General features: G+C 36.4%; 2 protein-coding genes across 6 annotated transcripts in view; both read right to left on the reverse strand.

The window, feature by feature from the left end:
* The window catches only part of LOC124643791 (putative fatty acyl-CoA reductase CG5065), a 28,771-nt gene extending 11,877 nt beyond the window's left edge, over positions 1-16,894 (reverse strand). Inside the window, exons 1-5 of one of the 4 annotated variants that reach the window (XM_047182885.1) lie at positions 16,851-16,894; positions 16,076-16,164; positions 7,518-7,651; positions 6,324-6,440; positions 1,048-1,167 (exon numbers count right to left, since the gene is read on the reverse strand). In XM_047182885.1, the coding sequence (XP_047038841.1) occupies positions 1,048-1,167; positions 6,324-6,440; positions 7,518-7,622 (342 nt within the window). In that variant the 5' untranslated portion in view covers positions 7,623-7,651; positions 16,076-16,164; positions 16,851-16,894. Of the gene's footprint in view, positions 1-1,047; positions 1,168-6,323; positions 6,441-7,517; positions 7,652-11,972; positions 12,129-12,452; positions 12,587-16,075; positions 16,165-16,850 lie in introns of those variants that run through there. The other 3 variants (XM_047182887.1, XM_047182888.1, XM_047182886.1) reach the window with 3 other exon arrangements.
* A 4,517-nt stretch (positions 16,895-21,411) lies between these two features.
* LOC124643882 (protein bric-a-brac 2-like) overlaps positions 21,412-25,943 on the reverse strand; it is a 40,656-nt gene continuing 36,124 nt past the window's right edge. Inside the window, exons 8-13 of one of the 2 annotated variants that reach the window (XM_047183011.1) lie at positions 24,757-24,953; positions 24,132-24,254; positions 23,349-23,497; positions 22,951-23,008; positions 22,645-22,782; positions 21,412-22,560 (exon numbers count right to left, since the gene is read on the reverse strand). In XM_047183011.1, the coding sequence (XP_047038967.1) occupies positions 22,675-22,782; positions 22,951-23,008; positions 23,349-23,497; positions 24,132-24,254; positions 24,757-24,953 (635 nt within the window). In that variant the 3' untranslated portion in view covers positions 21,412-22,560; positions 22,645-22,674. Of the gene's footprint in view, positions 22,561-22,626; positions 22,783-22,950; positions 23,009-23,348; positions 23,498-24,131; positions 24,255-24,756; positions 24,954-25,943 lie in introns of those variants that run through there. The other variant, XM_047183010.1, reaches the window with a different exon arrangement.

The following is a 25,943-nucleotide window of genomic DNA, read 5'->3' on the forward strand; positions in this document are numbered from 1 at the left end:
GCCTGCCAGGACTTGAATGGGGGGTAGTATTGCGTTTATAGATCACAATAGTAAAGATAAATAATTGATTATTTGTCATAATTTTTTTCAAACAAAAAAAATACGTATAAAGACTTAATTTATTAATTTAAAACCATCCAGTAGAGTTGCGCGTTGCCATTCTTGCAGAACAGATAGAAAGAGATAGCAGTTGTTGTCTCAAATTTAATTGACTGTTCCGGGGAACGAAAATTCTTCATTATTGTAATCTATAAACGCAATATTACCCCCCATTCAAGTCCTGGCAGGTAATATTAAAGCACCTTATATATCTGTCTAGGCGGCTGGTTGGCGCTTCTCGTGACCAAAAGGCGGGCCATTACCTCGGACAAAGGATCAGCATGGTGGTCCAACGAGGTAATGCTGCCAGCCTCTTGGGCACGCTCCCAGTTGACAGCAATGAGGATGAGTTTTTTGACGCTTTTTAGTTTTAGTTTTCTATTTTTTTTTTTGTTTTACTAGAATAGTTTTTATATGTAAATATCTATATAAATATATAGTATTTAATATTAGAAAATGTAATGTGAAACACAATAAATATATGTATGGTCTTTATAATGTTTGGAATTAAATAAAATATTACATAAAAGAGTACTTAAGGGTAGTACATTAAAAGTACTTACAAAAGCTTGCACACGTACATAGGGAAGTACATGGTAAGGGTAGTATATAAGGGAGTATACTGGGGAGTCAAAAAGGTTAGTAGTAGGGGGAATAGTACATAAGGAAACGCTTAAGCTAAGAAAATAAGGAAGTATTTAGGAGAATAAGGCCGGGATTGTTCGCGCGAGTTACATAAAGGGTTAAAGAAGGAACAAGATGGGTTTTAGTCAGTAAGAGTCTAACACTCCCTTACGCTGCACCCACAGCGGCAATTAATGGTTACACATAAAAAAAAGGTAAACCGGCTACTTATCTAACACTGAAAGAATTTTTCGCGTTGAAATTAACAGACATTACTGCTTGTAATATTCGTAAACATAGAGATAATTGATCAGAATATCTAACCTGATTCAGTTGGCTGATGGCGTGATTGTCAAGCCCGAACCTGCGCTTAGTGACGTCACCGGCGAGCATGCTCAGCTTGTCCAGTTGCTTCGGGCAGTGTTGCCGGATCACGTCGAATACCTGGATCACATCAGATGGATTAATTGACATACTTATATCCCTATGTCCCTTTGTACACTTAAATTTTCAAAACTACGCAATGGTTTTTATACTCTTTTTTAAAAGATAGAGTGATTGAAGAGGCAGGTCTACATGTGTAATAAGTAATAACACCCTAAATATAGGGGAAATACTGTTATCCCGTGAGAAGCCAGTAAGAAGCCAGAAAATAGGTTTGCAGCAAGTATACTTTTAGAAGTTTACTTTGATATAATGCCATCCAAAACAAACAAAACACTGGGGCTCAACAGCATTCTAGTAGATTGGAAGTCGAACCCAATATAGTTAGGAAAAGGCGTTTATAATGCGCAGGACATATTATAGTGCACGCACATTTGCGCGGACACAGGTGCACTCACTATTCCTTCACTCACTAGCGCGATGCGACGACAATCCGACACCACCGGAGAGCAATGACGTCTATGATTAGAATATAATATGCATAGACATATTTTACAGAAAAATAATTTAGTATTATTATTTAAAAAGACTAGTTTTCTTTTTCCTTATTTTGAAATAAAAATCTAGTTTTGTGTTTATTAATTCATGATTACAATCTTACATTTCCTTACTATATATTTTTTTGGTCAACCGATATTTTGATAGAATTTTTAATCAAGAAGAAGAATGGTAATGCGCATATTACAATGATCAGTAGCCCAAGCACGAATATTTGCGAAAAGTTATTCGTATCGAAATCGAGTAACATTTGTATGAGAATTGTACAGCGCCCCTATCGGGCGTAAAAGGAAACAAAACATGGCAGCACGAACATTCTTTTGACGTACGGTAACGTAAACTCTCGAAGGCTGGCTATCGAGTATGGTCGAAACATTATTCACTTGAAAATAGTCGGTGAGAAAGGTTTCGAGAAGTGTAAAAATAAAGTTTTAACCGTGTTTATGTTTGTTTAGAGTTAGTTTTGTGAATAAAATTATTGTTAAGTTATTGGAACAATTAGTAATAGCTTCAATATAATTTAAAATGCAAAGACCGCCACTGTATGAACGTAGTACCGCATATTATTTTTTAGCGGCAAAGGACAATGGGCGATTCCGGTCCAAATGTCCACCACGAACGAGACCTATATGGCTAGATAGCCCGTTAAATATAGAACATATTTTGTTATGAAAGTAAAAAAAAATATAATGCCAGAAAAAAGTTATAGCAAAATAAAATAAAACATTTTATAGATTTTTTCAATTTAATTTTTTCAATTACTTTTCGTGATGTTCGATTTTCGTACTTTCTGTAACTTCTGACAAAATAGAATTGTTCATTATTAGAGAGAAGACACCACCAGTTACTTCGAACTATCTTAGATCCAGGCACCGTTGAGTATATTCAAGCCCTTCTGGCACCTCAATTGGTTCGTGATTCGTACATCCATCGGGCAAATAAATATGGGTTTATATGCAAATGTGTCTTACTCATCTTAGTTTTAGATTAAGTGCGGAAATGAAAGTGGAATAAAATAAAAAATAATAATGACAACATACAAAAACTACCGAAAATTAAGAATACATTTTTGGCTATAACTTTTTTTGGCATTGTTTTTTTTTACTTTCTTAGTAAAAGTTACTCTAAATTAAGTGGACTATTTAATTATATAGGTCTCGTTCGTGGTGGACATTTGGACCAAACTTCATACATTCTTGCCCAATCTCCTTTACTAGAATATTATGGATATCAATCACGAGAAACAAGGTAAGTAATTAAATCATATTTTATTTATTTGCGAACCTATAGAATTAATGTGTATGAAAAAAAAATGTTATTTATATGTTTATTTTTAATCATTGTAGAGAAATTACGCGCAGAGCAAAACTTAGGAATAGAATTTACCCACTGGACATAAATGAAACCGAATTTAAAAATATAGAAATAGCATTGCACTTAAAATACTTCACACTAAAGTTTATGCCACTCAAACTTATTAAAACTGTTTACTCACGCTTCCATGAATTCAACCATCATTTCATATTGCGTCTGACTGGTTCTCATAATATTTATTATATTGAAAGCACTTAATTATTTGTAGCAAAAAAAAAACAGAAATACTTTTGTTGTGGACGTGTAGCAAAACATAAACAAATTTGGCGCCCTTACGCGCGTCGGATGTCAAGTGGGTGCGTTCGGTACCCGTCATTTTTAAAAAATAAAATCTCCGTAACTATGTTATATTGCTAGAGATAATGCCATTTTATAATGTCTAATAATTAACTTTGGGTCTCTTTTTTATATTACATTCAGTTTTTATTATAATTTAATAATAATAAAACGTTTAATCAAAGGTAAAAAAAATATTAACAACTAGAGTTAGTTTTCGAACGCACCATTCATTCAACAATCGTTCATTTTGCTCACTGTGGCGCGTCCCTATTTACATTTGCATGACGTCACCTTGGAATTCGAATCGAGTGTTCGATAGTGCTTCGAATGTGGTTCGTGCTGCCTACTATCGACAAACTCCGTTTTCGAATCGAGGCCTCGATACATTGTCGATTCGAATACGTTAGATATTCGTGCTTGGCCCACAGGTGCCGGCAATAAAAACTTTGGGTTCAAGATTACCTTCAACATAAATGACATGAAGTCGTGGTGGCCTAGTGGGTAAATAGCCAACCTCTCAAATATGAGTACGTGGGTTCGATTCCAGGTCAGGCAAGTACCAACAATGCAACTTTTCTAAGTTTGTATGTACTTTCCAAGTATATCTTGGACACCAATGACTGTGTTTCGGATGGCACGTTAAACTGTAGGTCCCGGCTGTCACTGAACATCCTTGGCAGTCGTTACGGGTAGTCAGAAGCCAGTCTAACCAAGGGGTTGCCCGGGTAACTGGATTGAAGAGGCCCGATAGGCAGTCGCTCCTTGTGGCACACTGGTACTCAGCTGCATCCGGTTACACTGGAAGCCGACCCCAACATAGTTGGGAAAGGCTCGGGAGATGATGACTTACCTGTGACTGCTTCAACTGGGAGAGTCTTTTCTCTGGGGCCACGTCCTTCTTCTCTCGCAGAAGTAGGTGCAGCCGGGAGATGTCGCGACATGTCCACAGCAGTCGCTCCACCAGGACCTGATGGAATAGAATAGATGTTTACAACTGTCTCCACTGTAACAACTGATGGAATACATTGTTGTTCATTCATTACATTTATGTTAGGATGGGTTAGTAAATAAATTGTGTTGTGATTGTTATAATCAAAAGTATATCGTAAACTGTAAGAAAACAAGTAAAGCTTCTTTTTTATAGAATACTAGCCGTTTTCCCGCGCTTAGATATTCGTATCATTGTAGAGAAATTACGCGCAGAGCAAAACTTAGGAATAGAATTTACCCACTGGACATAAATGAAACCGAATTTAAAAATATAGAAATAGCATTGCACTTAAAATACTTCACACTAAAGTTTATGCCACTCAAACTTATTAAAACTGTTTACTCACGCTTCCATGAATTCAACCATCATTTCATATTGCGTCTGACTGGTTCTCATAATATTTATTATATTGAAAGCACTTAATTATTTGTAACAAAAAAAAAAAAACAGAAATACTTTTGTTGTGGACGTGTAGCAAAACATAAACAAAGGACCATGAGTCAAATTGGGCTCATTGTCCAACAGAGTTATAGCATATGCCGTTGTGAAGGTTTTTGTTTGTACTAAAATTGTTACTATGGGCACTACCTTCAATTCCATGGCAAAAAAAAGATATGCACCTAAATAGGTTTACATATTACGTAGGTATACATTCTGGTTAACAGAAACGAAATGGGTCGAGATGCCATCGCTCAGTATTACTGCTCGTGTCTAACAGGTAGACGCTCAGTAGGAAGTTGTGCTCATATCATTTCAATAATATGGTATCTAGGGTTAGGCAGGCACTCACAATTTAATCCACCGGCAGGATATTTAGACGACATTATTATTGATATTGATTGAAATGTTAACAAAAATAATTTTAACTGTTAGCAGCTCTTTTATTTTTTATGTATACATTAAACCTGGAATTAAAACTAGTTAAAGGTGTTCAAAAACAAAACCTACACTGCCATAACAGCACTACTTTTTGCAGAATATTAGTTTATTTATGGTCGGAGAAAAATATTTATAGCAAAATAACCCCATGGATTCTTCGCAAAAATGAGTTTAAATCTTTATATTTAGTGCTTTACAAGTATATTGAAAGTGGTCTCATCTCTGTTGGTGGGTGAGCCCAGGCTTCATACATTTTTGCCCATGGTCCTTTGGCGGCCTTACGCGCGTCGGATGTCAAGTGGGTGCGTTCGGTACCCGTCATTTTTTAAAAATAAAATCTCCGTAACTATGTTATATTGCTAGAGATAATGCCATTTTATAATGTCTAATAATTAACTTTGGGTCTCTTTTTTATATTACATTCAGTTTTTATTATAATTTAATAATAATAAAACGTTTAATCAAAGGTAAAAAAAATATTAACAACTAGAGTTAGTTTTCGAACGCACCATTCATTCAACAATCGTTCATTTTGCTCACTGTGGCGCGTCCCTATTTACATTTGCATGACGTCACCTTGGAATTCGAATCGAGTGTTCGATAGTGCTTCGAATGTGGTTCGTGCTGCCTACTATCGACAAACTCCGTTTTCGAATCGAGGCCTCGATACATTGTCGATTCGAATACGTTAGATATTCGTGCTTGGCCCACAGGTGCCGGCAATAAAAACTTTGGGTTCAAGATTACCTTCAACATAAATGACATGAAGTCGTGGTGGCCTAGTGGGTAAATAGCCAACCTCTCAAATATGAGTACGTGGGTTCGATTCCAGGTCAGGCAAGTACCAACAATGCAACTTTTCTAAGTTTGTATGTACTTTCCAAGTATATCTTGGACACCAATGACTGTGTTTCGGATGGCACGTTAAACTGTAGGTCCCGGCTGTCACTGAACATCCTTGGCAGTCGTTACGGGTAGTCAGAAGCCAGTCTAACCAAGGGGTTGCCCGGGTAACTGGATTGAAGAGGCCCGATAGGCAGTCGCTCCTTGTGGCACACTGGTACTCAGCTGCATCCGGTTACACTGGAAGCCGACCCCAACATAGTTGGGAAAGGCTCGGGAGATGATGACTTACCTGTGACTGCTTCAACTGGGAGAGTCTTTTCTCTGGGGCCACGTCCTTCTTCTCTCGCAGAAGTAGGTGCAGCCGGGAGATGTCGCGACATGTCCACAGCAGTCGCTCCACCAGGACCTGATGGAATAGAATAGATGTTTACAACTGTCTCCACTGTAACAACTGATGGAATACATTGTTGTTCATTCATTACATTTATGTTAGGATGGGTTAGTAAATAAATTGTGTTGTGATTGTTATAATCAAAAGTATATCGTAAACTGTAAGAAAACAAGTAAAGCTTCTTTTTTATAGAATACTAGCCGTTTTCCCGCGCTTTCACCCGCGTCCCGTGGGAGCTACTGCCCGCACCGGGATAAAATATAGCCTATGTTACTCGCAGATAATATAGCTTTCTAATTGTGAAAGAATATTTAAAATCGGTCCAGTAGTTTTTGAGTTTATCCATTACAACCAAACAAACAAACAAAGTTTTCCTCTTTATAATATTAGTATCGAAGAAGGTTCTCTTCCCGTAGGATCCGCTCCGCTCGGAAAAATTGAACAAAACATCCGCCAGGGTGAAACTAAATAGAATATATGACTACAAAAAAGTTAAACAGGCATTCGTCACGTATTAAAAAAAATTGTGTATGGAGAATTTTCTTAAACTCTCGTGTCGAACGTATGTTTACCTTTTTTGGGGTAAGTAATAACAGTACAGTTTAAAACTATGGTTTAGTATTTAAAACATCATCTTTATCCATCATAATAATATTCATTAAGAATTCTCACAGAATCTGCTTGCAAATTGCACTAAGTTCATGGTCAATCTTACACTTGATAGAATTATTCATGTCATGATCTAAGCAAAGTTTATTTCCTAATTTCGTATTTTGACGTAGAAAGATAGCTATTAGGAAGTAATAAGTATATTATGAGTGATGACGATATCCTCCTAGCCGATTGTCGGCCACGGCCACTGTTCTCATATAAGGAGATCAGCCAGTTGCGCAGGACATATTATAGTGCAGGCGCATTAGCTTGGCATAGGTGCACTCACTATTCCTTCACTCTCATAGCGCGATGGGACGACAATCAGACACCACCGGAGAGAGATCAAAAGCAGGAACACAGAGACTTTATCAGTTACCAGTGAAACTGACCACTGTATTTTAATATCTGAAATTATAAATAGTTTTTATAAGAACTTACCTTTCCCATAAAGCCAGTAGCTCCGGTAATGAATACTTCCCTCCCGGCGAAGAACTCGGGTATCAGAGGAGGGGTAGATGACTGCGGCGCGGGACGGGGTACCATCTTGATTCACTCTTCACGTGTCTTGAATACTAGTAACAAAGAAATTACTTTAGGTATACAAAACAATTAAACCGACTTCAATATTACCTAAAACCATATCATAGCCGACCCCAACATAGCTTGGGAAAAAGGCTCGGAGGATGATGAAATCTGATAAATACTGTGCTGAAAATTGCATCGAAATCGGTTTAACCAAACGCAAGATACTCGTGCACATACATACTAACAGTGAAAACTAAGAACATTCTTTTTGAGGTCGGTTAAAAAGCAGTGGACCTAACATGTGACCTTGTGGCACCCCTAAGTGAAAATAACTTCCAAAGTAAAATATAGTTATTAAATTAATATATACTGCAATATGTCAGGAAAATGAAATGGTACTCAGCTGAATCCGGTTAGACTGGAAGCCGACCCCAACATGATTGGGAAAAGGCTCGGAGGATGGATGATGTCAGGAAAATGCAGTTTTTTGAGATAAACAATTTGCATTTAGTTTTTTTTTATTAATTTATACGCGTTTTTACAAGATATCCCACGGTTGGTGGAATCAAAAGCTTTGTTGAGTACACAACACAACCTGTCAGATCGTAAACAACTTAAGACAGTTATGAAACAAAGAAACTACATAAAAATATATACTTTTTCAAATAGGTACCATACATAAAAAAAATATATTTATTTTCAAATACCAGTTATTGTGTAAGTGATGCAAAAGTCGTATGAAAGAAAGAAAGAAAGAAAAACGTTTTATTCACGCGAGTGACACAAGGAAAAAAAGAGAAAAATACAAAACAAAACAACAACAAAAAAAAAATTGATATAAAAATAAAAAAAAATACGAATTACAACACAGAGTACGGAAATTACAACAAGAGACACGACACGAGAAGAAGGTACATAACGGGAAATATGTGAAAGTAATTACCCATGCAATCAATGCTTCTTTGCCAAGGCAGTGGCAGTGAATTGATGCCCTTCTTAAAGAAATTAGCTGGACAGGAGGCAAACATTTGTTCAAAGGCATTTTTTACTGCCCCTCGGGTACTGAATTTTTTACCCGATAAAAACTTGGGCGCAAGGTCTGGTGACTGGCGGACAACGGAAAAAATCATTAATTTGTGTGTCTGTTGAGCAGTGCAAGGCACGTCGTTGAGTTCGTGGGATACCCATTTGTTAAGCTTTTTTACCTTGCCAATTTGACGCAAATGGATCAATATTGTTTTGACGCTAACTTCGAAACCTTTAGCCATAGATTGTGTATCATCAGCTTCCACAATCGCCTTTAATTCATCGTTGTCGACCAAAGTCTTCGGTTCAACTTTCAGGTCGAAATTTCCAAAACGGAAGCGAGCACACCAATAACAGGTGGTGCGTTGGTTAGCAGTGTTAGCTCCGTAAACGTCGTTGATGTTACGTGCCGCTTGTGCCGCGTTGCTACACCACGGTACCTCGTATTCCATAATAACTTGATTTTTTAACGTATCCACGATGAAGAAGAAGATTGAAATGCGATGACAATGTAGCACTAATCAATAAACTAATGACTACTTTTGGAAGATGAATTCCATGCTTTTTTAATAAAATTAATTTGAAATTACAATTCTTAGCCAAACAAAAAATATTATGATTTGAAATGGCCATTACCGCAGAACGGCAATTTTTATAGGTAAAGACCTAATATCTACTTCTAAATATATCTTACACTAGCCGTTTTCCCGCGGTGTCGCCCGCGTGCCGTGGTAACTATTGCCCGCACTGGGATAAAATATAGCCTATGTTACTCGCAGATAATATAGCATTCTAATGGTGAAAGAATATTTAAAATCGGTAAAGCAGTTTTTGAGTTTATCCATTACAACCAAACCAACAAAGTTTTCCTCTTTGTAATATTAGTATAGATTAGTATAGATGTAATTAGACATATAGATGAGTAGTTAAAGTTAATAAGGAAGGAAGGATTTTAGATTTAAAAAGTGTTGAATTAACATACTAACTACATACATAATTCATTTCTAATTAGTTATTCTAAACACGAAGGATTTGACGGATGAAAGCATTAATGAACTTTGATTGTAATTGATTAAAAGGATATTATATAATTTAATGACTTTATTCAAATAGGTATTTGTAAATGATTACGTCTTGTAATCTAATTTAAAAAACAAATTGAATCGACAGTTCCTGAAATTAGCGTTTTAGAAACAAACTCTTTAGTTTTATCATACTGAAGTACAAACAGATATCCCTTTTAAGTGCTTCCATCATCTCCCGAGCCTTTTCCCAACTATGTTGAGGTCGGCTTTAAGTCACACCAGATGCAGCTGAGTACCAGTGTGCCACAAGGAACGGCAGCCTATCTGACCGCCTCAATCCAGTTACCCGGGCAACCCAATACCTCTTGGTAAGACTGAAGTCAGACTTACTGGCTTCTGACTACACGTAACGCATGTGCCAAAGGATGATAAATGACGGCATAGATAGGTATACATATAACTTCTAGAGTTAAATAAAGCAAAAATGGTGACCTATACTAAGGTTACCTACCTAGAAATGACTAAATAAAATAATCTTGGCCTTCAAAAGTGCAATATTCTTGTACGGTAGATAGCACATCAGTGGTAACTGTCATGCACCTTAACTCAATAGTAATAAGTACGATTTTCCTATAAAACTGTTACCACTGACCTGAACTTGACTGTACATATATTAGAGGTCAGTGTCCGACAGTAGGTAAATGAATTAGCCTTAAGTTCGGATCAAAACCAATATTTACAATTTACAGTCAACAAGCTAAATATTTGCGTATTTTGGCAATTTGTGTAAAGACACGGCATATAATATCCTTATTTTGCAGAGCCACTTTAAATAGGTCCCGGCTGTCATTTGAACATCTTTGACAGTCGTTACGGGTAATCAGAAGCTAGTAAGTCTGACCACCAGTCTTCATCATTCGCCTAGTTTCATCGGTTTGCCCGATTAACTGTAGGTTGATAAAGATTCGTCCATTTCAAGTTAGTAGTTCCCGTGTGTGTTCTTGAAAATTGTTGATTTTGATATTAATTCAAGTTTATGGAGTAATTTACTTCAAAATTGGGTTATTAGATATTATTGGCTTGATCCAGATTATGTACTGCTTTTAAATAAATAAATCGAACAACAATAATAAAAAAACACATGTCGCTTAGTAAGAAAATTTCTACATTAGACCTAGACAATAATTTTAATGCAGTACAAAATTCATCTTCCCAAATTATCCCGTCAATAAACTAGTATCTCACTTTGGCTTACGCGTGGAAGATACTACAAATACCAGGTTTTAATTAAACTGAGAAAATTAAATTTATAATCCAGCTGTCAAATCTGAAAGACCGATCGTTAAGAACCGCTTCAAACTTTGACGTAACCGAACTTCGAGCAACCGGACCTAAGTTACATTTAAATGATTTCAACTAATTGCAATAAAATGCAATTATAAATTCTAATAATGAATCAATTGAAGTTTTATCAGAATAGTCATAAAGCATTTTAACGTTATTTAATATTTATAGCTACACGGAATTCGCGTGACTTCATTGATTGCTTACTTAACTTATTATCAAGTTAGGTACTCGAATCATGTGCGCGCTAACTTTAAAAACAACAAAATAATACCTTGTAGAAGGTTTATTCAATTTAAGCAAAGATATTTACAATAAAAATAAAGAACTGTCTTAGTAAAGCAAAAAAATAAAAAACTAAAACTGAAATAATCTCCCGAGCCTTTTGCCAACTATGTTAGGGTCGGCTTCCATGCTAACCGGAATCAGCTGAGTACCTACCAGTGTGCCACAAGGAGCGACTGCCTATCTGACCTCCTCAAACCATTTACCTGGGCAGCCCAATAAGACTGGTAAGACTGCCAAAGTGCCAAAGATGTTCAAATGACAGCCGGGACTTGAACCTGTGCAGTGCCCTCCGAAACCTGTGTTACAGAGGGCACTTAGACTCGAAGAAGAGGGCACTCTTACTGAGAGGGCAGTAAGTACGTGCAAACTTAGAAAAGTTGCATTGTACTTGCCCGATCTGGAATCGAACCCACACACTCATACTCGAGAGGTTGGTTCTTTACTCACTAGGCCACAAGGGTATTCTCCAAAACATTGACTATAAATATTGGAGATATGTGTTTTTTATCACCATGTTAAATGGTATTAGGTACATACAATGGTACATAATACAGTTTATTAGCACATAATTGTTTCCTTGAAGGGCCAGAGTAACATATTATAGACTCACGTTTTCCGGACTTGTAAACTAATATTTGTTATTAATTAACACTCCATCGGAGTAAAAACAAACAAATTCACGTACCTTAGTACTTATGAATATATCAGCTACATAATTCTTTAAGGAGATCAGCCAGCTGCGCAGGACATATTATAGTGCACGCACATTTGCTTGGACACAGGTGCACTCACTATTCCTTCACTCTCATATCGCGATGGGACGATCACCACTTCGGTATACTTACCTAATACCTATCTTATCGGTAAGTAATATGATTCATATGGTTATCATTTCAATATCTTTGGCAATCGTTACGGGAAGTCAGAAGCCAGAAAGTCTGATAACAAGTCTTACCAAGTAGGTAACCCGGGTAACTGGGTTGTGTAGTTCAGATAGGCAGTCGCTCCTTGTGGCACACTGGTACTCAGCTGCATTCGGTTAGACTGGAAGCCGACCCCAACATAGTTGAGAAAAGGCTACGCAGATAATATAAGTAGAAACTAGAAGCAGTTACATAAGCATTTGATAATTCAGTAAAAAAATAATTATAGACTAGATACGCACGTGTTATACTGACGTACCTATTTCCTTACACAGGTACTGTTTGATTTAAAAAAACATATTTTTTGCGAAGAAAATTATTTTTCACGTGTAAACACCGATCCGTATAGACGTCAGTTATCGTTCTATTTTAGGAACAAACAATATTTTTTTGCGTTCACAATCGCTTTAACTGTGTAGGCTTGAGATAATTGGATTGATATACTTAGATAATAATCTGTTACGTTTTTTTACTTACCTAGTTTTTTTAGTTTTTTTATCAAGCGAAGTACCTATATAATTATGACAAGTACCTCCCTACAGTCCCTACACGTTATAATTACAAAATACATACTTATAAAAAATACCTTTATCGTTTTATGAACTAGTAGCTTCCGTCCGCGGCTTCGCCCGCGTAGATTTCGGTTATATCGCGTTTCCAAGAGAATTCTACAAAAGTCAGGGATAAAAACTATCCTATGTTCTTTCTCAAGGTCAACTCTATCTCTGTACCAAATTTTATTGAAATCAGTTCAGTGGTTTAGACGTGAAAGCGTAACAGACAGACAGAGTTACTTTCGCATTTATAATATGAGTAGGTAGAGATTAGTAGGGATTATTAATAGACACTATTAAAATTAGTTTTATTGCTTGAACATGCTTATCTCAGTAACTACTGGTCCGATTTTAAAAATACTTTATTCTACTGTATCTTAATCTATTTACCGAGAAAGGCAATACGCTACTTTTAATCTAGATGCGCGGAGAAGTTAGTTCTCAGTGGAAGCCTGCGGGACCCAGCAGGGCCAAGGTCTGCCGGGGCTGCGGGATTGTCCGAAAGAGTTTCCGTGGCCCTGGTACTTACATAAAAAAACTTACGACGGAACACGACGGTTTTCAGTCAGTAAGAGTCTGACATTCCCTCACCGCTGCTAACCTACAGCGGGAGGGGACATTGATGATTTGTGACGTCGTTAAAAAAAAGCCTAAGTATGTATATTATACCTACATATAGTAAGTTCCTATTAGTTAATTATAAAATTAGCTAAAAGTAAATTAGAATATTACTTATACATTGGGTACCTACATTCCCGGATCTAAACAAATACAAGTGTGATTTAAGATCTTTCAAAGAATACTTTATCAATTTCTAGTTTTCACACATTTTCGTTAACATTTGCCTAGACTTTTCCTACTCCATAAGCGTCACCAAATTAAACAGGATAATTTAAAAAAAAAATACAGATTTCTGCAGCTTAACATTTGACCAACACACAGACGTAGGTACAATTAATATGTTTATCTAGACTTATTTGATGAACTTAGAACCTATAATATTTATACAAATTATACGCACGAAGAGTAGCATACTGCAGACTAAACAGTCGGCCGACCTGTTGCCAATTTGTCAAAGAAAATCTTGATTCCAATCAAAATTTTCAGTCGGTCTGATACCGGCTAAATACCTGATCTTTGTAATGTGCGTACTACCATTCATCTTCATACTGGTTTATAAGCCCAAACAAACTATCGGCCGACTAAAAGTTTGCAGTGTGTTATAGGTAAACCTACATTGAATGATGCACTGGCTATATACATACAAGTTTTATGAACAAACATACAGACACATGTGCGAACAAATACTCAATATACGTCATGCATGTGGCATGACCTCCGAGAATTGTGCAGACGTTTTTGAGATACATTGTGACAATTGTTTCTTCCTACCTGTGCTCTTTTTATTCTACAATAGAAGAATGTACCCAGTAGGGTCCGCTTTAATGTTTATGTAGTTACCTACACATTATTAGTACCTACATTACAGAAAGCATAAACTATGTGGATATGTATTAAGCGACTATAGAAATCGGTTAATGACAGTCGAATGATAACGTTGGATGGATTGTGTGAAAGTCGAAATGGCTGGAAAGAACGTTACTTGTGAGATGACGGCAGATAGAAGAATATGGAAGGAGAAGACATGCTGCGCCGACCACAAATAAAATTGGGATGAGGGCAGGAGGATGATGATGACAATGTAGGATGTAGGAATGAATTTAAGCGTACCTATCATCCATTTCACAGTAGGTACGTACAGTCCATGGAGAACAAAATGACTACTGGAGATGTCATAACGCCAAATTTCTTAAGAAAGTAGCGCGCCAACATGCGGGGCGAGGGGGACTTCTACGTATAGAACTCTTCTTCCTCCTGCCCTGTTCCCAATTTTATTTGGGGTCGGCGCAATATGTCATCCTCTTCCATGTTTTCCTGTCACTCGTCATACTGACACTCACACTTCCTATTCATATCATATACAACCTACCCATTCTTTTCAAAATAAAATTACCAATTTTTCAAATACAGATTAGTTTTGATTTAACAAGGAACCCAAACGTCTCGTTAGTTCTAGCAACTGATCACGGCTACCGTACGTAGCTTGAGCTACAAGAAGGCGCCTGACCTACCTTCCTTACGGCATCTCCGCTATCTTTCCTTCCTCCGTGGTACAGTCGTACACAATACGTACTTAGCTAAGCAAGTAAACGCTATTGACATTTGCAGTCGTCATTCACACAAACAGAGCTAAGCACACAAACTAAGTTATACTGTTTAATCCATTACTTAGGTACTAACAGCCAGTTTCTTCATCAAAAGTTAAAGCCAAAGTAAAAGTCAAAGTAATGTCTAAAGTAAAAGTAGCGGTCAAATTCAGTTTTTCTATTAGTTTTGCTGTCACTTTAGCCTTGAAAAAACGAATTTGACCGTTACTTTTACTTTAGACATTACTTTAACTTTAACTTTTGATGAAGAAACTGGCCGTAAGTTAATATTAAGTAATCTATGCTTTATGGAAACTAGGTTTTTGAGTGGTTTCACCTGGTTTTCGGGGAAACTAGTGAATCGATTAGATAAAGACAATTTATTTATCAAAACATTACATGGATGAAACGTTGATATCCCTACTTCCCTACTAATATTATAAATGCGAAAGTAACTCTGTCTGTCTGTTACGCTTTCACGTCTAAACCACTGAACTGATTTTAATAAAATTTGGTACAGAGATAGAGTTGACCTTGAGAAAGAACATAGGATAGTTTTTATCCCGGACTTTTGAAGAATTCTCTTGGAAACGCGATATAACCGGGCGGAAGCTAGTAGTCTATAAAATCGTGTGCAGAGTATCAACTACTTACCTTCATGTTAAAATGAGAGTAATTTTTTTTGCTAATGTTTTTTAAATGGTCTGAAACACCATGTTCGCGGTGGAATTAAATTTGACCATAGACTAAAATAAAGGGCTCTCAAAGAGCTTTCTTTAAAAAAAGGAAGGTTTCGTTACTGTTATACTATGTTAAAAAATTACTTAGTTGTGTTATTTCATGCAAACCCATTTAGCATGATTAATATTCTAACTTAATTTTATATAGATAATTTATCTTTCTTAGACAGTTTTGAGCACTAAGGAAAGCATTTCCAAAAAAACAAAATAAGTTTGGTATTTCACAATCAAGTTTGAATGCCATATAAATGCAAATGCTGACTTTTTTATTTTTATTATTAGATACTTACATACAGGAAAACATAAGACTCACAATGATAAAACCTACTTAGTGGGTTTTAAATAATAAAAAAAAACAACTTACCAAAGAATAATTGCTTCTTTTGACTGGTTTATGTTTCACTTCACTTCAGTTTTTTATTGTTTTATAAGTTAACGTTGTTTTTTATATTCCTGAATCAAAATTAAAGATTGTGAGTACAAAGCATATACAAAAAAATTTAATTACTTAGGTACACGTGAGCTGTTAAAAAAAATGCTAGGTACATCAATAAAAAACATGCGAATAGAGATGCCGGTTAAAAACAGCGAAAAATTATAAGCTTTAATTGTCCTTTATCATAATTAAAATAAAAATTTATTTAAAAAACATAGATCACATGAATTAGTACCTAATTAAAATGTCTCAGATGTTGAGGTAAAACAAACTGTCTTAATAATAACAATCGGATAAACTAAGTTAATCTAGGCTAATATATCTACATACAGGCAATAATAAAATAAAAAACAGTACTAATTCTAAACATAGGGACCACCCGAACTAAGTTTATTTCAACCTGTATGGTTACGGTTGACAAATATCAGAAGAAAAATTATAAACACTGTTCATTAATTTTATCCAATTTGACTATAACATTTAGGCACCCTAAACTCCCTTATTACCCTAGAGGTATATTCCCTATATTTTTTGCAAATTAATAAAATAAAAAAAAAATCCTACAGCCCTAGACTTTTTAAATCAAATTACCAATAATTTTAAGCACTTAATAAGTAGATTAACTAAATATATTTTTTTTTCGAACAAGATTTTTAAGAAAATATTTAAAAAAATATTTTATATGATTCCATGTAGTATCTACCTTATAACGTGACTTGTAAATGACTGTACTCTTAGAAGTTCACAAACACACTGAACGTATTATTATTTAAGTATACAAGTTTAGTCTCGTGTCTGAATCTAAATATTATGATTGTTGTTTAGCAAAAAAAAAACGGCCAAGTGCGAGTCAGACTCGCGCACGTATGGTTCCATACCATCCAAACTAATATTCTATATAATTATATTTATGGATATCGAGCAAAAATTTGCAAAAAATCACGTTTGTTGTATGGGAGCCCCCCAAAATATTTAATTTATTCTAGTTTTCATTTGTTGTTATAGCGGCAATAGAAATACATCATCTGTGAAAATTTCAACTCTCTAACTATCACGATTCATGAGATACAGTCTGGTGACATAAGGACGAACGGACAGAGGAGCAAAAACAATAGGGTCCCCTTTTACCCTTACGGAACCCTAAAAATATATTATACAGCACGTAGGTAAGGTAGGTAAATTCATTCAACGTGGTTTGTGAATGGCAGATGATCTACGTCGCCTGCTGGGGCTGCGGGATTGTTCGAAAGAGTTACCGCGGCCCTGATGGTACATAAAAGGCCTACGAAGGAACACGATGGATTTTTAGTCAGTAAGAGTCTGACACTTCACTTCACCGCTGCTAACCCACAGCGGGATTTTTTCCATCGCTAAAAAAATACCATTTATATCATGGCTAGTACCTACTTACCTAGTTTCGGGAGATGTGGGCCCTCGGTCTGGGTTAAAGCCAGAAAGTCTGACAACCAGTCCCATCAAGAGGTATTGTGTTCTTTATAGTAAGGGATGCATTTTAACACTCTTATATTAGCTTCACTTGTGACTATGTATGTAAGAAAATCTTAATTTGACCCATTTCCCGGTCTTCGATTAGGATGAAATTTTGCACACGCTCTGAGTTCTGATGACAATACATGACTAGCGTGTTTTTTAGTTTTTAAAACAATTTATTTAACAAATGACTCCGCTGTGGGTGCAACGTGAGGGAGCGTAGCCCCCGGCGCAATGCACTCGTGTTTTTTTATGAAACCTGGCAGTAGTCATCATCCTTCGAGCCTTTTCCCAATCATGGGGTCGGCTTCCAGTCTAACCGGATTCAGCTGAGTACCAGTGCTTTACAAGAAGCGACTGCCAATCTGACCTCCTAAACCCAGTTACCCGGGCAACCCAATACCCCTTGGTTAGACTGGTGTCAGACTTACTGGCTTCTGACTACCCGTAACGACTGCCAAGGATGTTCAATGACAGCCGAGACCTACAGTTTAACGAAACTTGGCAGTAATATAGGCGGGTAGCTTGTAACATGTCAGAATAAAAAATAAGTGTGTTTTTAATTAAAAACCGATCAGTGTCATTTCCTACCTTGACGTTGGCAAAATCTTCGATACAAATGAAGGAGCCATAAACAAAAAGAAGAAGAAGAAGTGTGTACCTTTTATCATGGCGAGGGATGTAGTTTTCTCAAAAAGGATGCTGTAGTTTATGCGTGGTTTGTTGATAAAAAGTAGCCTGTGTTAATCCAGGGTTTCATCCATCTACATACCAAATTTCAACACAGCATCCCAGCAATTTTTGCGTGAAAGAATAACAAACATACATCCACACATTCTCACAAACTTGCACATTTATAATATTAGTAGGATTTATAATATTGGTAGGAAGTAGGACTAGTAGGATATTAGTAGGATTAAGGTTATCCAGGGAAAATGAAATAAAAGGCCACAAAGTACACAAAATAGGGTTGTATTGCCGCTGGTATATTAGCTACACTGGCTAGGCGTGACCGCGGCTCACTTCACGGCACACTCTCTCTGTCATATACTAGCTGTTACACGCGGTGTTACTTGCCTTTTTAACTTAAATAATAAGGTAGTTGATAACTAGTTAAATTCAATACTTTTGAGTTAAACTATTTATTTAACTATAACGATAACCAGCCGTACCTTTACTTGTCGACCATTGGTCACATCACAGATTTAACAACTGAAAATGATTTTGTTATAATTAACTAAATGATCTTTCAAAAAACGGTTAGTTTCTACATATATGCAATTTATATGAAAACTTCATAGATTTTTCCCACAACGTATGAATATAAGTATACTTATTTTGCTTAAATTGACAACCAAAAAGTAAAAATATTTTTTTCCATCAAAACGATTAACAGAAGTGACATTATTTTAATCCAAAGCAGTTTATTTCCCAGATATCGATTTTTATACCTCCAGGAAGCAAAACAGCCCGCGGAAAACAGCTAATATACCACAGAAAAGTTGATATCACAAACAAAAACCATAACTAAACGCAGTATCTAGATTGACCGGTTGATTCGTTAACAAGTGCATTTTACCCGGCCAATCCGCATACTGCCCAAACAACGGACATTTCGCACAATAACTTAGTAAAAAAAAACAAACAAATTTGTTCAATTGTAATAATAATACTGTTTTTCACAATAAAAAATATCCTTCGTTCAAAAATAGCTGCCGAAACTTAAACTCGTGTAAAAATACTTTTCTCGGCGTACAACGCCATCTATTATTACAAAAATAAAACGATTAGTCCCGCTACTTGACACTGGATGGCGTTAGTGTGCCACTTATAAAATAATACTCGTTTGTGACTGTAATTCGGAATATAAGTTTTCAAGTGTCACTTGGTACTTTTAGTCTACATGTCTACATTGTGTTTAGTGTTACTTGGCACTAAATAGTGCCCTACAAGGTACCACATTCTACAAAGCCTACACGCTTTCAGTTACATGTCCGCTTTGCAATATTTCGTGCTATTTTCATTGGACAATCAATTTCTACTTAAAATTAATCAGATTATTATGTTATTCACAATGTCAAAAACAAAATGCAGTATATTCATTATTGCACAGTTTTTTTTTGTTGAAATTTTCGCGAAATATTGCATAGCCATATTGCCATTCTACAATTCTATTTTTAAGTAAAAATAGTGACAATTGTCTAGACATAAAGGCCACATCTATTACATAATTATATAGTACTTATATTATTAATTATGTACAGACTTCTCTATGGTACCACGAAATCAATTAATCTAAAGAGATTTACTGGTAAATGTGAAGTTAAAATTGGAGTTCATGGTAAAAACCAATAAAATGAAAAATCGAGTCATTTTATAAATCGCACACCTAGATCTAAAGGAGGTTAACTAAAAAATGTAGTTAGTTACGCATACCATCAAATTCCTTAAACGAATAAACTTCGACCAACAGCATGTGCATAGGTGCGTGCAAAACATATATGTCGGAGATAGTCAATAGTACGGTCACTAAACGTCACGCAAGCGCGCCCTCTGGCGGCGTTTCCGGTGAAACAACAATTTGGCGCGCTTGCGTGACGTTTAGTGACCGTACTATTGACTATCTCCGACATATATATATATTTTTCAATTAGCCCTCTTTAGATCTAGATGTGCGAAATTCACCTAAATATTTTGCAAAAAAAAAGATATTTTCATAAAGAAGTTTATCGAAAAAAAAAAATCTGCCAGTCTTCTAGTTAGGCCCATTTTAAAATTAAACGCAGAATTTTAGGCACCTGCAGCTTTGCAAAATAACGTCCCTTACGGGCGTTCCCAATATTCTATAAATCTGTTGTTTTACTTACTAGAGATAGGAATCAAAATTATATTTAGTAAGCATCTCATCATATACATAGATAGATTATTGGGAACGGCCGTTACTTGACGTAATATGCACTGAGTTTTATAATGAAGATTTTTGAAAATGCTCCTTTGAATTAAATTAAATGATTGTTTTATATCGATATGAGATCTTTTCCCCAACATATTTTAACATAAGTTTAATATAAAAGATCACTATGAGATTTTAAAAAGTCAAATTATTTTTCACATAAAAAAGATTGGTACTCCAAAAGAGTTTGTTTAGCATACAAATTATGAATATTTAACTTACCCACTGCTGGGCAAAATTATCGTCAAATTGGTTATTACATATAATTGGTTATTACTACCCGTGCCGATAAAGAATGGGATTAGAAATCGCGACAGCTGTATTTACCTCTCGCTCATACACTATAGCACGTGAGCGAGAGGTAAATACAGCTGTCGCGATTTCTAATCCCATTCTTTATTGGCACGGGTTGTACACGGCTACATTATATATTTTATACAAGGGTACGTTACTGAGATTCTAAATTCTAATATTCACAGTTTATATTTTTTAGATTAATTATATATCTAATGTAAATATGTATATTGTGAATAATTAAACATCTGTATTATATATCTTACTAATGGCGTAAGTCAGGAGTTATTTTCGTTTTTAGATAAAATTTAATATTTAGGCTCAAGTTCAACATAAACGTCAGTTTTTTTAAACAACTGAATATTTAAGTGTTTCTAAGTATATCTTAGACACCAATGACTGTGTTTCGGATGGCACGTTAAACTGTAGATCCCGGCTGTCATTGAACATCCTTGGCAGTCGTTACGGGTAGTCAGAAGCCAGTAAGTCTGACACCAGTCTTACCAAGGGGTATTGGGTTGACCGGGTAACTGGGTCGAGGAGGTGACTCAAGTACATAGTTGGGAAAAGGCTAGATATATGATGATTATTACTTAAACAGTTGTTTTAAGATAAACGGGCGTTTATGTTGTCGGTGAACTTGGGCCTCATTCAGTATCCACCGCAGAAATGTCTTTTTATTGTATTAAAAAGTTATGGCCACGTTAAATAACTAGAGTTATTATTTCTTTTAAGTCATTAGAGTAAATCAACCGGTTATTCTGTTAAATGGCTTGGGAAATAAATGCTACTAATATTATAAACGCGAAAGTTTGTATGTATGGATGTATGGATGTTTGTTACTCTTTCACGCAAAAACTACTGAATGGATTTTAATGAAACTTTACAATAATATAGCTTATACATCAGAATAACACATAGGCTACAATTTGTAAACATATTGTTCGAAATACTAAACCTGCGCAGACGAAGTCGCGGGCACCAGCTAGTAGATAATAATATTTTGAACCGCGACGTAAAAAGAGCGTCAAACAACGAGCAACGGCAATGGGGCTCCTAAACAGGTGAACCTATTTGGATGGTTTACTTCTTTTCACGAAGCTGGTGTCATATGCTTAATAAAAGGGTATTTTTCATTTTTTACGGTGGGTTTATTTTTTTTATATGCTGCACAGAATGACTTCAAACCAGCCAAAGTTCACAATAACCGGTCAATTTACGAAATAGTGTACCTAATACACGGTTTTTACATTACAATAAATACATACATATTTAAGGCCTTCTTTCCATGTATACACCTTATATATTATGGTGTATTTATGTATTTTCTAAGGCATTCGCTTCACGTGTTTTTATACTTTATACAAGTGTTTTCAAAGTCGTTTCTTGTAAAATACTGTAGCTTTGGTCACAATGACGGATTTTCAGTCAAGAAATAATATTATTTTTGAAAAACCTCGTCATCACTTTTGAATATATTTTTTTGAAACTTCAAACATTTGTATAGACTGGAAGCCGACCCCAACGTTGGGAAAAGGCTTGAGAGACCGTCCTAGTCAACATATTGTTTACTTGCAAAATTATTAGAATTTTTCTACAGATCTTAGGATACCAATGTCTCAAGTTTACAAAGTTATATACTTGGTTTTTTTCAGCACATCGTGGTGGGGTCCACTTTAATATGGGGTCAACCCGACAACGGCATCATGTTAATAATATCACCAACTGCACGACGGTATAACTTTGTTATGGGGTCCATTTTGTTATTGGGTGGACTTTAATTTGGGGTCTACTGCGTTGGGGGGTCTTCGTCGTCTGCCCTGAGGGCTACCATGTCTGGTAGTTTGAAATGCTGCATGTGGAAGGGTGGTTCAGGACTGCTACATGGTCTATTTGGCTGTGGAGAGATACAATTATTATTGTACAGTATTTATATGTTACTTTATTATTAATCAGAGTGTCTATAACTCAATCGATTTTGATCATATTATAAAATCAACTTAAGAGACATTTCCACTCATCTAAACTTAATCCAATATACAAGACTATACTGAGAAATGCTTACCGCGGTACTACGCCCTCTTCTGCGTCGTGGTAGAATGCCTTTCCGCGCCATGAAAAATCTGAAAAAAGACAAACTATTGTTTTAGAAACTTTCACAAAGCAACTCGGAGCCAAGGAGTTGGTGATTGATACACCCGTGCATCGTGTCGCACGTTAATGTCGGTCCTGCGCCTGATCTCTACCCGGTGTTGTCGGATTGTCGTCGCATCGCGCTATGAGAGTGAAGGAATAGTGAGTGCACCGCAGTCCAAGCTAATGTGCCTGCACTATAACATGTCCTGCGCGGCTGACTGATCTTACATGAGAACAGCCACTGTGGCTGACATCGGACTCGGCTGCCATTATATTTCAGGATATGTTCTGATGGTAGAGAGCTAAGGCTCGGGAGATGACGCTTACCGTATAGTGGAGATGGGTATGTTGAACTGCTCGGAGACAGTCTGGAAGGTGAGGCCGCGGCTGACGCAGTCGGCGGCCTGCCGCAGTACCACCTCGCTGCGTCGGATGCGCTTGTTCATGCTGTACTCCGTCGGAGGGGAGGATATGTTCTGAGGGTTGAGGAACATGTTATGGGTCAAATTCCAGTCTTCATAGTACAGCCTAGTGTTTTCTTAATTTTATAGGGACTCAAACTCATGTCTTTTTGTCTGACTGGAGAACATGGGCTCTCAGCTGCATCTGGGTAGACTGGAAGAAGACCCCAACATAGTTGGGTTGGCTAGGATAGTAGATTAACCTCATTTATTTTTAGTGGTATTAATATCATAGAAAGTTCATCCGAGTTTCGGAAGCCACCTTAAGTTATGGGACCCAGAAGGACTATCGTGTTACCCAAAGCCTGGGTTGGGGAGGTCAGACAGGCAGTTGTCCCATGTTCTCAGCTACTGCGGTCAGATTAGAAGCCTATCCCAGAATGGAAGGGAAAAGGCTAGGCAGATGACCAACGTGGTCCGTGAGGCAGATGAAACTGGTACCTTCAATCATTATGTCGGAGTTTGAAGCCCATAGACCTCCATGCCACTCCTCACATTTATATCTCTCGCCTTTCGTTCTACCTTTAAGTTTAGGTACTGTATTCATTTATTCCCTGAGTTTCTTGCCCGTTCTTCTCCATAAGAAACTATCCTGCTTCCGGATTTACATAAGACCTTGTATATACCTAAATAAAGTAATAATACATACCTGTGCCTGATCGCCGACGTGTATGACATTGACGGAGGCGGACGAGGGTCGGAGGACCGGCCCTATCGTCATGATCTTGGGCCTGATCTCGCGGAAGTGCGGTGGACTTTGTAGGTGTAACGCCTGGAAATATCATATCGTAGGTATACTTAGTAGAATATAATAGTATTCCTTTAGTATAGTTATAATAGTTATTTCATTAAGAAGTCTTTCTTTTTGGTGGTCTATGACGATTCCAAGATCAAGCAATTGAACCGTCTCGTGCGAGAATTTTAAACCGATCGAAATATAATTTTCTTTTCGTCGATGTTTTTTAGGAACCATGTACCTACCACCAGTTCTTGGAGACGGTAATGACTTGAAAGGTTACCTATTCCTCTCAAAACATCAAAATATTATTAAATATTGTAGCGTTCGTTGCTTCTACGAAAATATTTAAAAGTTGCTCTTTCAATTACAAGCTTTTTCCCGCGATTTCACCCACGTCAAGGGAGAAACACTTCCCGCACCCGGATAAAATATATCACCCCGAAATAGTGTAGCTACCAAACAGTTAAAAGTAAACTTATGGATGCAAACAAACCAATTTTAGATTATAATTACACTTATTTTCCCTCGTACTTACGTTATTAACATGTCGTATAATAAATGCGGGTGGCTCATCGCGCGTATCGTATGTGTGGTCAGCAGGGGGTCTAGCCACGCCCCCCTCCCCCGGGTTCTGTGGGGGGAGCTCCCCACCCACTCCCACCGCACCACCTCGCTCCGGCTCCGTGTCAGATGGGCTGTCGTATTGACACTGAACGTTGGCTATCGGGAACTCTGTGACAATTGTTAAAATACACTTCAGGATGTCCATGTCCGATAAATCGGTGACCGACATTTTGTAGGAGAAACATGGAATACGATGATAGCAATAGTTACGGCATTTGACAAAACTAAATTTTAAACATCGGAACCGATTAAGATTATAATTATTTTTGGTATGGAGTTTGTACGTTGGAGATATTTGTAGATAAAAAAATCCGAGCAGAAATGTACAGAATCAAGAAAGAGCGCTTTCAGAAAAGCAGATTTTCTGCTCGGTTTAGCAATTAAAGAAAATAAATGTGATTACTTTTTTAAACATAAAAGACTTCAATATGCCATAGGTTAAGGAAAGAAAAGCCAGAGTTACACGACAAAATTCATTATAATTAATTATTATCCGTAGATACAGTCACCCGTAACACATAGCGCTTATATACTGTCGCCTTATGTATATTCCCATTGAATACGACAAGTTTCCCATTACATACGACAACTTTATCATTAGATACGACAACGTTCCCATTAAAAATGACATTATTCCCATTAAAAACGACATCGTTCCCATTAAATTTGACAACTTCCCCATTACATACAATCACATTCCCAGAGGAATGGGAATTTAGGAAAAATGCTCTAAGATTATAAAACTTTGCAATGTTTTTATAAAATAAAATCATGTTTCAAACACTGCTAAACTTGCATGTGAACACCTATTTTACCCAACTGCCAAGAAAGGGTTATGTTTTTTGTTTAAAATTCGAACCCCATAAATTAGTTATTTCAAGATTTTAAGAATACTTTTCTACGAGGTAGATATGAGATAGAAAGAAAGCTCATAAGATTACTTTTATAACAATAATAAAAGATTATTAATAGTTTTACTATGAATAAAATAATGAGCATTTGGGAAAGTTTACACGAAATACAAAAAAAACGTACTCAATGGGAATATTCCCATTTTAAAAATACAGTTATACAATAATAATTACCTATCAATATAAA

Source organism: Helicoverpa zea, chromosome 28 (assembly GCF_022581195.2).
Source record: "Helicoverpa zea isolate HzStark_Cry1AcR chromosome 28, ilHelZeax1.1, whole genome shotgun sequence".
In the NCBI taxonomy this organism is placed as follows: Eukaryota; Metazoa; Arthropoda; class Insecta; order Lepidoptera; family Noctuidae; genus Helicoverpa; species Helicoverpa zea.